This window comes from Mercenaria mercenaria, chromosome 16 (genome assembly GCF_021730395.1).
Source record: "Mercenaria mercenaria strain notata chromosome 16, MADL_Memer_1, whole genome shotgun sequence".
NCBI lineage: Eukaryota > Metazoa > Mollusca > Bivalvia > Venerida > Veneridae > Mercenaria > Mercenaria mercenaria.
In genome coordinates this window covers 54,813,999-54,828,474 of record NC_069376.1, presented here as the reverse complement: position 1 = coordinate 54,828,474, position 14,476 = coordinate 54,813,999, and the positions used below count along the sequence as shown (strand labels likewise).

The window sequence follows — 14,476 nt, the reverse complement described above, 5'->3', positions numbered from 1 at the left end:
ATTATCATATAAAAGAATTTTATTTTCCATCAAGAACTGTTTTAAGAAACATTACAACAACATATTTTCTTGTGTGTTCCGAACCTCTTTGTTAACGCACTAGTGGTGGAAATCATCATAATATCTGAAACTTAAGAAAGTAAGTAAAGCGATCGGCATAATGGCTGGGACGGTAAAATGTTCTCTAACATTGCAGTACGCGTTTACCTGAAGCAGGTCGATGTTGATAACCTGCAATCTAAAACGCCAATCAACACTTTTACCTTGTATCGATTGTAACAATTGATGACATGCTAAACAAGGGCTGTTCCGAAAATAGTATATGTACTATCTTTGCAAAAACTAACTGGAATAATGTGTAAGATAGACCAATGGAAAGGACCTTTGTAGTTTAAAAATGATGTGATAATCAGTTCTCTGTCTCCATGCTGTATTAAGTTATAGACGGACAAATGTCGCAAATATTAAACATGGGTTAAGTAATTTTTCATTTACATGGCTTTTAAAATGTAATATGATACATTGTTTGTTATTAAGCTGATTTTCATCATATATATAGTGTTGTTAGAGTAAAATGTCAAATAAAATGAAAACATGATATCTCTGACTCGCATGTTCTACGTGATTTTCTTAAAAGTAATAAACACACGTTTGGATTGCTTGAAACTTAATCTAATATTATATTTTAATTAAAAGAATAATTGCTGTTGTAATTTTGCTAGGTATTGGACACGTATAATATAGCAGTTCTTATATTGTCGTTATATGGATTTGGTTTAAAATTAGTAACATTGAAATATTCTGATTAATCGGTGAATTACCGTTATAAATAAATGAATAACGGTTTTTATGAAGCAACATATGAGCTGCAACACGAGATAACCAACATAGAGCGTTCAGAGTCTATTGCAATTACAGAAACCGTTAGCGAACAGCATGGATCCTGACCAGACTGCTCGGATGTGCAGGCTGGTCTGGATCCATGCTGGTCACAAATGCACTATGTTGGTTTTCTCATGGTACGGCTCATATGTGTTTTTGCTGCTGTGGATTGGCTAAAATTCAGTGCATGCAACATTGCGACGATTGAGTAGCTATAAATCTGTGCAACACAGAGATGCATACCCTTTCTAGTATTGTAGCTTCCACAATATAATTGAGATACAGGTCAAAAAGATTTCCTGCGGCCAGAAGCTATACAGACAAGAAATTGTTATTGATGTGGTGTATGCTTGACCACTCAGCCCAAAATGTGACGTATGGGTGAATATATCGAGCTTGTTTTTTATTATACCATAACGCTTTAATGGAGGAAATATTACTCAATTCTACATGTTTTACAAGCGGATCTATGAAATATGTATTTCTAAATTCTGAAAGTTATTGTTAACAGTATCCAACCTTTTTTTTACTATATTAATAAATTGTTGCCTTAAAATTATCTATGCCAGCTATATTGCAAACCGGCGTTCCATAAATACGATAAACCAATCGCATATCTGTAAACAATCACATGAAAACACCCACGTGCTACACTACCTTTTGCTTTCCAATATCCCAGGCCGCAGGTAATAAGACCAGACCTTGTAAGGAGAAAACGGTCGAGATTATTAAATTAATTTATAACAAATCATAGTAACAACCATATTAAGAGTCAAACGTACAAAAGCTGACGGAAATATAGGTATTTTTAGTTTGAGATAAATTGATATATTCTTGCACAAAATCTTTAATTTTTTTTTCATACTTCAAACATTAATATTAATAATAATATAATTTGTTTTTGTTTTTGTATTGAACAGGTTATACATATAGAATGAACATTTATTGATGTCAAACACTTGTTATTTTAGTCAATATAAAACATTGGATGAGAGACAAGTATGGACTTGATTTCAAAATATAGAAAAACAATTCATTTTTTTTTTCATTAGTCATTTCAAATTAAGCAGTTATTTCCGTTTCAGGTGTTCAGCTTTTTTTCTGAAAATGTGTTTGTAATTATTCGTGAGCATTGACGTAAAATAAATACAAGTTAAGTTAAGTGCGTACTTATCATTGTTTCAGCCATAGATAATAAAGAGGTGGGGATAGCAGAAAAGGATGCAACCCATTTAACTCATTTTCATTATGGGTTATTGTTGTTAACAGTCGTACTAAAGGTTTAAAGGTTCGTATGATAACTCTCCGTTTCTTAGCATGAGTATATGTTTGTGTACTGACTGGTGCTTTCTGTTACCAATGTATTCACTATTTTTAGTTACCGTCCGATCTAGGTAAAAGATTCAACCTCAACGCAACCACCAGTCACTTTCAAGATACTTTTTATGGATTTTGGGAGAAATTTTTTTTCGCCTAAAATGTCTGAATTAGTCCCTTTAAAATATTGTCTTGGTCTCCTTTGTTTGACTGTAAAATGATGTAGATACTTGCATTTCTGAGTTTTTCTATGGAACTCTTGTAAAATTACCATCATCGAAACACAAACGAATACAGTTATTCTGTTGTGGGTCTTAAAAAACTTTGTAAACTGTGTCGAAATGTTTACATCAATGCCATTCAGTAATTGTAAGAAAAAAACTTCTATTCAAACACAGATGACGCTCCTTGAAAAGCTGTTTTACTCATTAACCAGTTATACTACGTGTGCAGTAATGATTTCGTAACATGCTGTGTACATCAGGTGCGGATTGCATCACTATACTTTGATGCGTGAAATAATTTGCATGCTGTTTACATAAATATGTACGCCTCTTCAGTAATTACTTCCGCAGGTTGCATACGAATAATACTTTGTGACATGGTAAACGTTATTCATTTCCTTCATATTTAAACCTCCAGATCGATTTCCAATATTACATTACATGCTGTGTTTAAGATTAAACAGTTAAAACTCTTAAAACCTTGATGATTATTCAATATTTGACAGCTGCCTGTCAATACCAAATACAGGTACCGAGGTTAAACATGAATGTAAAAAGAACGGCAAAAACAGACACCCCGTGCAAGTTCCAAGACAGTCAATATATAATCTATAAATGTAAAATATAGTTTCTTTCAACTTGCTTAATAGTCACTGTACTGCCCGTAAACCTTCGATTGTTGGTGCTCTTGCTTCAGACAGTTATTGAGTACATTTGTGTAATAATGCATTAAAGGCACTGACCTCCAGATTTGCCTAAAAATAATCTTTCTCTCAAATTGAAGTTTGGTCATATTATGCACATTAGAGTTTTTGTTTCTAAAATATTATAAAAATTCCAAATAAAGAAAAAAAGATGACCTCGTCGGGAATCGAACCCCGGACCACCGCGACAATGAAGACGTTTTCCCGTCGTCGTAACCAACAGCGCTATTACGACTTCAAAATAGAGATATTTATTATCGAGTCAGTTTACCTGGAGTAAAAGCGTTACAAACGCTTTTCAATTTTCATCGTAAAAAATAGTACAAACAGCAAATTCTCATGCGTTTCCGTAACATATTGTCAGTAATTAAGTTTTAAAGCATTCTTAACAAATATAGCATTTATTTTCAGATATCTGAAAAACAATGTGTGTGTTGTCGAACGTTCTGGAGGCCAGTCCCTTTAAACGAACTCTTTTTATGATTTACTCTTTATAATCTGGTATTTTGTCACTAATGTCAGCGGGGATTTATTTTATTTACTGACTTGTCTAAATTGTTAAGGTAAGTAGGAGGTTGGCATACCCTTAACACGTTTAAACTCCCAGTTTCCCTTATATACGTTACTGACCGTTCCACGAACGGTGCCCTTAATTTCACCTTTCGTATTTCAGGTTACGCATATTATCTTGTTTTTGCTGGTGTTTCTTCCCTCTTCTTGCATTTTTACATTTTTACTACGAGCAAGCTTTGGTGCCCATTATATTCTTGGCCACCAGCTGTACCTGTAGTAGGGAGAACGCGGATTGAAAGCGCTGCTTTCTCTGTTGAATATTCATCCTTGCTTTCTTCCGCTTTCCCTAACACCCCTACCCTTTTATCTACCCCTTAAAACATTTTAGTAGTTTGAATATCATTAAAATGTACATGTTGTTGAATTTTTTGAAGCAATCCGTCTGCTATGTTTTCTCTTACAGTTTCTTTTTGTTGCGGGCCTACTTTGCGATGTATGGCTCTATGGCTGTTTGAGGTGCTCTGTGCTTCCGGGAAATCTACCCTTACATTTTTTATATAATTTCATCTAAATAATAGATATTCCGTCGATACATAACACTATAGACAGTTTCTGATAATAAGGTCAGCAATCAAACACATAGTGAAAAGTGACCACGCCATCTAAAGGTCATGTTTTTGACGGTTTGGAAATGATAGAGAACCATCCAATGAACTGTTCTATGAAATTACTCAAACATCGGAACAGCGATTTAGGAGATGGTGTTAAGGATTTGTCTATTCTCTTGCTATCTGTTTGTGTCATTTGTACACCTAAACGGGACATACAGGCCAAATGTTACCATTTTTTATCGAATTGTTTCAGATAAGATGACGTTAGAAAAGAATGTGAACGGACGACCGGATGCCGCTGACAATGGGCATCAGACGGTAAGAGACACAAAGGCTCATCTTGTGCAACTTGTGCTCTGGTGAGTGAAAAACAATAAGATATGATTACAAATACAGTCATGTTATACATTTCAATTCTAATTTCAATACAAGATAACGAAATAATACTTTTAAATTATTCATAAAATAAATAATAACGATTGTATATTTACACATTTCATATGTTACAAACAAAATACTGACAAAATATACTTCTAAACACAATGATTCTAATGATATGATAATATGGCATTGTGAATGTTCTGAAATGATAACTCATTGCTTTCTATTACAACGCTCTATGCCACCTCAATTAACACCGATATAATTCTCCTTACAGACCACTGCAGGAATAAGAACATCGATATAATGTAAGACTGCAGCATAAGGCATCCCTGTACACATGTTGCATACTTTTTACGGGTATTGGTCTGTCATACGAAAATATAATGAAATAGACTCATACACAGTAGGCAGTATTCAGATGTAGACTCGCACTCATACTTGCTAAATGATACAAATACATGATATTGCAAATAAGGGTTATAACATTAGCACACCCTGATATTCCGTGATTCAATCTAAATCTTCTATAATGTTCACAGTATTTTGGATCTTTTTTGAGTTCAGTTCTGTCACAATACCCCACCACGTATGCTACTCCGGATGATTTCTCGATCTCGAACACGCTTATCATGGCATCGACAATGTTTGGTGCTATGTAAAAACTGTTGACGAATGTTGATATCACACATATGCACAGTCCTATCAACTGTTTGAAAGAAAGAAAAAGTATCATGAATACGATATTGAATACTAGAAAATAAATATGTATCTTTTAATATGACTCTTTTGGTGATATACCACCTCATCTTTACTTTTATAGTACAGGTGATTTGAATGAGAAATAATAAAAAGTCAAAAGATTTTTGTGCGCATGAAGATTGAGTTTACCTGTTTTGTTTCTGATGACGTCATTGATGAGTATGGATATTGCACTATATAGGTTAACACAGTAAGGCATGATAGGACCAGTGTTGCTGTAAAGTAAAGTGGGAACATTCTACTCTGTAAGTGGCCGAACATGATTCTAGGCAGACTGAAGAACATCGCAAAACCTGAAAGAAATAATTATTTTACTCATCATTGAAATGTTAAAGTTTTACTAAAATAGATTAAACGTTATTGCATTATTGATTTTATAGTTAAAACAATATGCGTCAACATCTATAATGGTTGTTGTTTTTTCCTCATAGTGCGGCTCACATATGTACGGTAAGATAGTTGTCCCGCTGGACGCATTCTACAGTGAGGATTTTTGAGGCGGATTTACCTGCTTCCAAATAATGCTACTTTAATACTTATTCGGGAAAACGTTGCAGAATTTGACTAACAATATCCGATTAACATATCTATTGATAGTTTGCAACAGTTTAAAGAGATAATATTCCAGTGAAATTACTGGTAGTTTATTAGTACACCAAGTTCTTTTAGAAATAACATTTACCTGCTACAAATGTTACCCAGCATTGTGCTCCAAAATGCGCAGCAAAACTGAGTAGATGCAGGAAGACGATGTTTGTAGATCTGTTTCCCGTTATTTTAGTAGATCCATAAATGATTGATACAATCAATGCCACAACGGCCGTCAGGGATAAATAACGTCCAAGCTTTGAACTGTAAGCAGAAGGATATATATTATTGCAGTTTGAAAGAAAAAAGCACCTAAAGTTTTCCTTTGCATATAGGTTGATCTGCAGACTACAGTTGGGTTTAACGTCGCACCGACACAATTTTAGGTCATATGGCGACTTTCCAGCTTTGATGGTGGAGGAAGACCCCAGGTGCCCCTCCGTGATTATTTCATCACGAGCGGGCACCTGGGTAGCACACTACAGTATCTGATGTTTACATTAAATAGCGATACTAAATGTGTAAATGTCGATTATGTATTTCATTTCAGATGTTCTATTATATTAGAAAGTAGTGTGTTTATACTTTCTAACATAAGCAATTTTTTTCGATATTTTCGTCTTCGTATACGAAATGAAATTATATAATCTACTGCTTTACAACGCATTTTGAATCTCATCACCTTTGAAATACTTAAATATGAAATATATAAAGTATTCATTTTAATTTATTATATAAGACATATTAAAAATAAATATTTAAAGACGAACTCGTATAATGAGATGAGTATTAAAATAAACAGTAGCCAATAATAGAACATAATCTGAAAACTAATCTAGATAGAAAGAACATTGCCTTCTCTGAGACACATTTTTAATTTGAATATGTATTTTTATAACTATTTATAATTAATTTTAGCATGAATTTGTTTACTGACCATGAAGTCTTTGGAACGCAGAGACTCTGCTCTATTGTTGCCGCTATTTTAAGTCCCATGCCACTCTGTTCACTGTTCTGTTACTTTTCACTTAACTAATCCGCCGATAATAAGAACAATAAAAGTCTATGCAAGAAACACAGCCTTTAAAATTAAAGAATTGTCCAGTAATTGTAAAACAGCCTTATTTTAAAACGTTGATAACTTGCTCTTCGCTTGATCGTGAATATGCCAATTGAGTCCAGTTAAGAGTATTTATATACGCTCGCGTTGTACGTAAATGCTATTTTAAGTAAAATCTCTTCAGGCGTAGAGCGTTAAATGTCAAGACACACAGCTGGTGGTTTCATTATAAGACAAACTTTTGACCTATCATTGCGTGCTGAATATCACGTACATACTTGCTGTTAAATGTCTGTTTAATGAAAACATTTAATTTTCTCTTTTTTTTCTAATCATTGCAGCCGATTGTTTGTTTTCGATAAGCATTTAATTAAATACGTTGCTACATCTCAAATAGCTATTACAGGAATAGAAACTGACAAGTCTTAGAGTTACAAGCAATCTAATAAAAGTCGCTTTATATTAGAGTCATTGCTAATGTGAGTGTGTAAATGAGACACAAATGTCCGATGTTTAAGTAAGTGCGTCTTTTTTTTTCAATGCACTTACTAGTATTCGTTTTTTGGCGCCGAGATGACGACAACTGGTATATTCGAACATTAACATGGTCAAAACATGTTGATAACTTTATTTATATCAACTAATTGACATAAGAACCACAGCCTGAGTTTCGTAAATATGAAAGTTTTTTGACGAAAGGTGTGTAAAAATAAATTGTAAAAATGATTGAGACTAAATTTATTTATTGTATGTCTCACTGATGCCCATGCTTACTTTATAAATTAACTCATCTAATTTAGTTCTTCACAGACTTTTGACGCTTTAATATATCAATGATAAGTCATCAATAAAATAAAACGCTTTTAAAACTGGTTACCGCACATTTCGCGCGAATATTAGGCAATTTTAGTCATAATCAATTTAAAACATGCAATGCTGATGTTCTTATTTTAGATTTAATTTACTTTTTAGTGTGATTGTTACATTATTTGTTTTGCACTCTGTTTGTAACTGACAACATTACACCGGAAATGAAAACACGTTTGACTTTTCTTCAGTCAAATGAAAGTAGGTGCATATCTGTTTATAAAATGTTAATTAATCCTTTACTGTATGAATATTACACATTATTTATCTTAAAGATAAATATTATGTAGATGTATATTATATGGTAAGTTCAATCTAATAAAAGATAAAGAACTTCAAAGGATGTTAAAACTAAATTTTTAAGTTACTGGCAATGAATTAGACCATGTAAAATACACCCTTACAGAGTAAGCATTTGAATAGTGACACTGAATAACGCAGTGCAAAAAATGCAATTATCCGGTCACTTGTTGAATAGTGACAATGAGTAAAATACGTCCATTTTTTATTAATGAAAATTGCTTTTTGTACCTGTTAAATTATTCAATTTTTGTTTATATGATTTAATTAGTAGAAAATATAAAAAATATCGAATTTTTCGAACTGTGTCATTTATAATAAAGATACTTCCTATGTAACTTCTTATAAACATTAAAGGTATACTGGATTACAATTTCATATCTAAAACCATGAACAGTTACTTCATATAGTTTACGTAAACATAAAATTAACAAGGTTATGTGCTTTAAGAGTAATATGCATTAGCTTTAAAGTAGCACACACTATACATGTATAGATATACACATTATAAACATGTACTACCACTAAAAACTGGCTGTTTTTAACAGTCAATCGTTACTACATGGCATTCAGTCTGATGAGGATTTTGTACATTTGAATTAAATATCTAAAGATAAAATATTTTAGTGAAGATGCCCATTGTATATCTTTAAAGTCGGTTAATCAGACTTTGGTCGAGTGCTGTCTTGTGAACGTCTGTACATTTACACTTTGTTATGTTTACTGAGTGCTTAAATCATGTAAGATTTTCCTATCCTGTTTGCCCATCCAAGAGTTATTTTAGCAAAATACAAATTTGATGAATTTGCATAGTCCAGGGAATGATATGAATATATTAAGAACTATTGTATTACATTTGTCAAGAAGTTGTCATTGCAACTATATATCTACTGAAATAATTAAATGAGAGTTTGTAAAATTATTACCTCACTTTGCCTTGAAAACAAATAAATTACAAAGTTATACACGCAGCTTAAAAACTTAATTTATTGTTTCAGAATTCTGAAATATCCTGATGTCTATCAAATTGGAATATAAAACTAGAAATAATATTGAAATCGAAACAAATACCTGACTTCTTAAATACTTATTAATATCATAATCATGTGAAAACAATTATGTATTTATCTAAAGCGATAACACACATTTAGGCTAAAAAGCCCATCATGACATAAATAGTACATGATACAAGACATACAGCAAACAGTGGTGAACATCACGATATAATAGTTACTGATACAGAATTATATAACATGAAGACGAGCGACAGAGAAGACAAACTCACAACCAAAACACAAAAAAACAAAAACGGAGAAGGTCATTGTTTTGACAAGTTTACAAGAGTTGTACTACTTGAAATAGATCTATACACATCAAAAAGGGAAACATGATTAATGCTTAAATATGTATCTTCAAATACAGAAGCAATAAACAAAACAGACAGTTTATATATGGATCGTCTAACAATACATTTAAATAGCAACATGTATAGAACAAGCCTTGTCGAAACGAAATGCAAGAACTGAAAGAACACACAAATTTCACTACATCCGTAACATAAAACACAATAATATAAAGTAGTACACAGTTTAAATGCATTAAATGCAAATATTCCTAAATTCTATATTATATTCTTAATTTCGGATTTCAAAAGTTCTATAAATTTAAACATAGTTGGTCTAATCCAGGATTTTCTTGGTATATATTGGTTTTCATAAATCATTATACATATGATATTCTATTATATTATAAGAAATCGCCATATGACCTATCATTGTGTCGGTGCGACGTTAGACCAAACATAAACAAATGAAATAATACGATAAGATATAGTCTCTAATAGGGAGTTAATCATATGTAATGGTCCTTGTGTTATTCCATGAATCAATTTCTAATTCAATATAATATTTTGTTTTTATTAATATACGAAAACTGAAAAACATCATAAAATGTTGCTTAAATGCCACTGTCCACCTTTAATGAAAGAAACGCTTACCTCTTACGCAAACTGGTATAATTGGTGTTTTCCATTTTTCATTGAATACTTGTACTCTCTTTTTTAACTATAAAAACATAATCCATAACGCATTTATATATATACTGCTCACATGACATTTAAATGACCACCTGTGATAAAAGTCACGAAAAGGCTACGTGCATTATACCACTGTTTTTCCAATTGCGTTCTAGAAACAGATTTATATTACAGGTAAAACTACCAGACTCAGAAAAGAAATGATACAGCAGGAAGTAGTCTAGAATAATGTTGTTGTTTTTTTCGGGAAAATCAGTTACTTTCAAAAGATATAGACTCGTGGCATAATAAAAGCCACCATCAGACATTAATGTAAAATATCGGTTAGCATTCTATGAGTAAACTGATTTCTATCTTTAATTTCCGTTCAAGTTTATTTCTGATAGTATACGGCAGTAATTTACTTTTATTTTATTTTCCTATTAAAAAGCGTATTTTCTTGTTCAAAAACAAAACTTTTTTTGTACCAGAAATCATTGATTTAGTTTTATATTCATTTTAGTAATAGCCATTTTAATATATTTATATTTATTCAGTTAACATCTCGCTAATCTTCTAACCTCTTCATAGGTGGCGTATTTGAAGAAACACTGGCATGACATGGTCGTTTTTTAACGTCAAAAACAGCAATTTCATGATGGGTGCAATGTGAGGTGAAACATACATCTAAAGGAGTAATTAATGTATATGTACTTACCGCTATGTGAACACAGAGACGTTTGGTGGCTTAGACAGTTACAGCTGCACTGGAAAACATAAATCAAACGGAGGCAATTTTTCGAAATTGCGGCTATGCTTCCAGACATGCTAAAGAAGATGAGGTACATAAAGTTTCGTTCTAGTTGGATGGAAACTACGGGAGAAGCTAAGTACACAATGATCTGATGTTGTTTTAATATTTCAAGAACCAAAATGCGTGCCCTTACTCGAGGAAAAAACTAGAGATGAAAGTTACGAGAGTATGTGCATGTCCACTTTATGCCGATGATATACACTAAGTTTGGTTTCAGTTAGACTGAAACTGCAGGAGGAGTTGAGTACATTGCTCTGATGTAGTTGTTAAAATCAAAGTCCAATAAGGGCCACAACACAAGACTAAACAATAAGACACAAAAGTCCCAGCAAAATGCGCATGTTCACTTCATGTTGATGACGTATACCAAGTCTTATTTAAATTTGAATAGGAATTGTAGGGGTAACTGAGTACACAATGTTGTGATAAAGTTGTGTTCATTTAATCGTTTATTGCCACATACCAAGTTTCATTTCATTTGGACGGAAACTGTAAAAGCTAACACAAGGAAGCGTGAAGGACGAACTGACGGACATTTCAAACACCACATGCCTCCTGAGGCATAAAAATCTGAGATACACCAGCTCTTGAGTAGAACATTTAAACTGTAATTACGGAATGATTCAGTGAAACTAAAGCTGAAACACAACCATGTCTTGTCTATGTTTCTTTAAATGTAACGCAATTGTTGGTTCACCGCATATCAAACACGAATCAGTACGAGTGCGTCAGAATTATAAGTAAAAACAAATAGCATGTTTATACGCAAACAATTATTGATGTTTACGTACGTTTTCCATTTAATTAAAACGCATTATCAACAACGTTACGCTGCATAGGTTTTGCACAATTCTTGATTTCCGTATCACAGTTGACATGCTATCATCCAGGCATGAAATTAAATGCAAACGTCTTTCAAATTATTTGATGCACCAGAATATTCATTTAGCCTACGCCCAAATTGTTCGCTACAATAAAAATGGAAGAATATTGCAACATAATACTGCCTTTAACCGCTGGTTAGGTAATGATTAAACCATTCTTGCAGCATAAGACTTGTGGGAAAGGAGAAATGTGGTTGATAAGTACAGCAATATGTCTTGAATCACGTAGCCAATTAACGTTTTCTTACATGTATTGCAGTGTCAACGTCCCTTGTTCAACTGTTCGGAACAGTTGAAAGGTTAAAATAAAGTCATAGCGTTGACTAATTATTTCAACACACTGCCTCATCAATATTCGTAAATTATTATGTTCATGCAACTTATATAATTATCATTATATTTACTTATCATTATTCATTAAATTTGATCCAATATGGTGATTTCTTTTGTGACATTTGAAACGTAACCGTTGCCACCTGTGTCGTGGCATGACATAATTCACCGCTACATCTACCAAAAATAAAAATATATTATTGGAGTCGATTACAAACTAATGAACAATTTTTGTTCAAGATTGCCTGATTTTTATAAACGTACAAGGTGTTATCATTAAAATGAGCAATGACTTTAATTCTTGACAAAAGTTAAAGATTCTCAATTGTTTTACTGAAACCCTTCAAAGTGACATTCACATTTCGGTAAGGGGGTCACCGAAATTATATTATAATCAGGCTGTGCGGCTATGGTTTCACGTTTGACATCACCTCGTGGACGTTTCAAATTACACAAACGTCACCACGCTGGCATTTTACAATGTAAAAATCAGCATAACTTTTTATCAACTTGTGAATCTTTTGACGGTGTAACGACCTTAAATGGATCGACGGCAAGTCTGAGTAGAATCAATCAAAATATGAGCTTCAGTAGCGGTAGTCAAGCTTAGTTTCGCATAGAAAAAATTCATAATGTATACTTCATCAGTATAAACATTACGAAATGCTTCTTGGTTCAAAATTTGCAAATGGATAGATAGTGCGTTTGTTAATATGTTTGATATATGTATTTTAGAAGAAATGATTCACAAATAAATGTGGTAAGATTTGTACCGTTTGTTTGTTGTTTTTTTTTTGTTTTTTTTTTCTTCATAAAATTATCAAACGTGCAGAAACACCTGAATTCAAATGTCATTTTCACAGAAACCTCATGAAAATGGAGATCTCGGTACTTATAGCACACAAATTTGAGGTTCGTTTCAGCTTTTACAGTACCATGGAAGTATGAAACCGCGTAGCATTCGTGCTAGCTTTGTTTCGTCATCAGTTATCTCGGCCTGTAGAGCAAAAAATTTAGGACTTGCAATTTGAACATGTATTTGTAATTAGACATATTTAGTACAGTTTGTAATGATTTTTTTTCAGGTGCGTGATTACATTTTTTTTTGTGTGTGTGCATATTTTGATAGTCGAGTAGGCTACTGTCTTCCAAACAGATGTCCTACATTAAGTTCTGATAAAGATAATATCACCAGTATAAACTATGAATCTAAAATATAATAAACAATTGTTAGAAGGTCGGTCTCTAACTTTTAACTTTAATCAAACATTGTTTAAAGACACAACTGACAGTTTTCTATATGTATATAGGCAGACATTTTCCTACAGACAGAATTTCTTTAAACTAGAATCAAGCTTAAAACGGAAATATGTATTAAAAATCATAGGTACCTGTGCTTGATCAAATTGAATTGAATTACTCCAAATATATTTTTATTTCAATATAATTATATCTTTAATTCTATTTTGTGATATTCATAAATGAATACTTAAAATATCATTTAATCTATAATATTATTATGGCGTTATTAAATTAAGTTTTGATTTTGTAAATTCGACTTTATGATGTCATTAAATGAACAACTAGTATTCCAAAATGAGTATTTTTTGGATATCTTAAAATCGATTTTATATTATTAATTAAGAAAATATCGCACAATAAAACTATTTATTTATTTATTATAGAATTTTTTGCATGAGTGATCAATATCCACAAATCGAATTTAGGGTATCATAAAACAAAAACAAAACGTGTTTTAGAAACCCTTAGATAACTTATTGGTACCAATAAATGTATTTTCAGATATCTTAAACAAATTGAAGATATTATCATATCGAATTAAGGACATGAAAAATATTCTTAGTTGGAGATATATCCAATGTCACGATACCTTTAAATCATTTTATAATATCTCTAAATCATATCAAGATATAATAAAATACATATAACATTAGCTTAACATATAGTCAGTGATATCATTTAATTATTTCAAGATGTCACAAAATATATCTAAAATACATTTAATGATTTTATATAATGAATCAAGAATTAAGAAAATCACACAATAGTGAATAACTTGTAAAACGGCACCCAATACAATACATTTCAGTGTATCATAGTTTATCAGTGAAACATTCAACTTCAGTCATTGTCTAAAAGATTTCCTATTCGTCAAAAATAGCAGCTCACGCTTCAAGGAAGTGGTTTTAACAGAATTAAAG

At 32.1% G+C, this 14,476-nt stretch overlaps 1 protein-coding gene across 2 annotated transcripts; it reads right to left on the bottom strand.

Annotated features, from left to right (window-relative positions):
• Positions 1-4,635: 4,635 nt before the first annotated feature.
• On the bottom strand, positions 4,636-10,343 carry LOC123541014 (transmembrane protein 205-like). 2 transcript variants are annotated; one of them, XM_045326355.2, is made up of 4 exons: positions 10,206-10,343; positions 6,077-6,246; positions 5,524-5,687; positions 4,636-5,341 (listed from the first exon to the last, which is right to left on the bottom strand). In XM_045326355.2, the coding sequence occupies exons 1-4, from the start codon at positions 10,238-10,240 to the stop codon at positions 5,030-5,032; spliced, it is 681 nt and encodes a 226-aa protein (XP_045182290.1). In that variant the 5' UTR covers positions 10,241-10,343; the 3' UTR covers positions 4,636-5,029. The 2 variants fall into 2 exon arrangements, with proteins under 2 accessions (XP_045182290.1, XP_045182289.1); XM_045326354.2 differs by lacking the exon at positions 10,206-10,343 and adding an exon at positions 6,920-7,361.
• Between the last annotated feature and the right edge of the window lie 4,133 nt (positions 10,344-14,476).

What these genes read in the sequence shown, in the direction of transcription:
- LOC123541014 (XM_045326354.2), bottom strand. Translation starts at nt 6,978, where the DNA reads ATGGGACTTAAAATAGCGGCAACAATAGAGCAGAGTCTCTGCGTTCCA. An exon ending in CTGGGTAACATTTGTAGCAG is followed by an intron (nt 5,688 to 6,076) that starts GTAAATGTTATT and finishes TATTTCTTTCAG; the next exon opens with GTTTTGCGATGTTCTTCAGT. An exon ending in CGTCATCAGAAACAAAACAG is followed by an intron (nt 5,342 to 5,523) that starts GTAAACTCAATC and finishes TCTTTCAAACAG; the next exon opens with TTGATAGGACTGTGCATATG.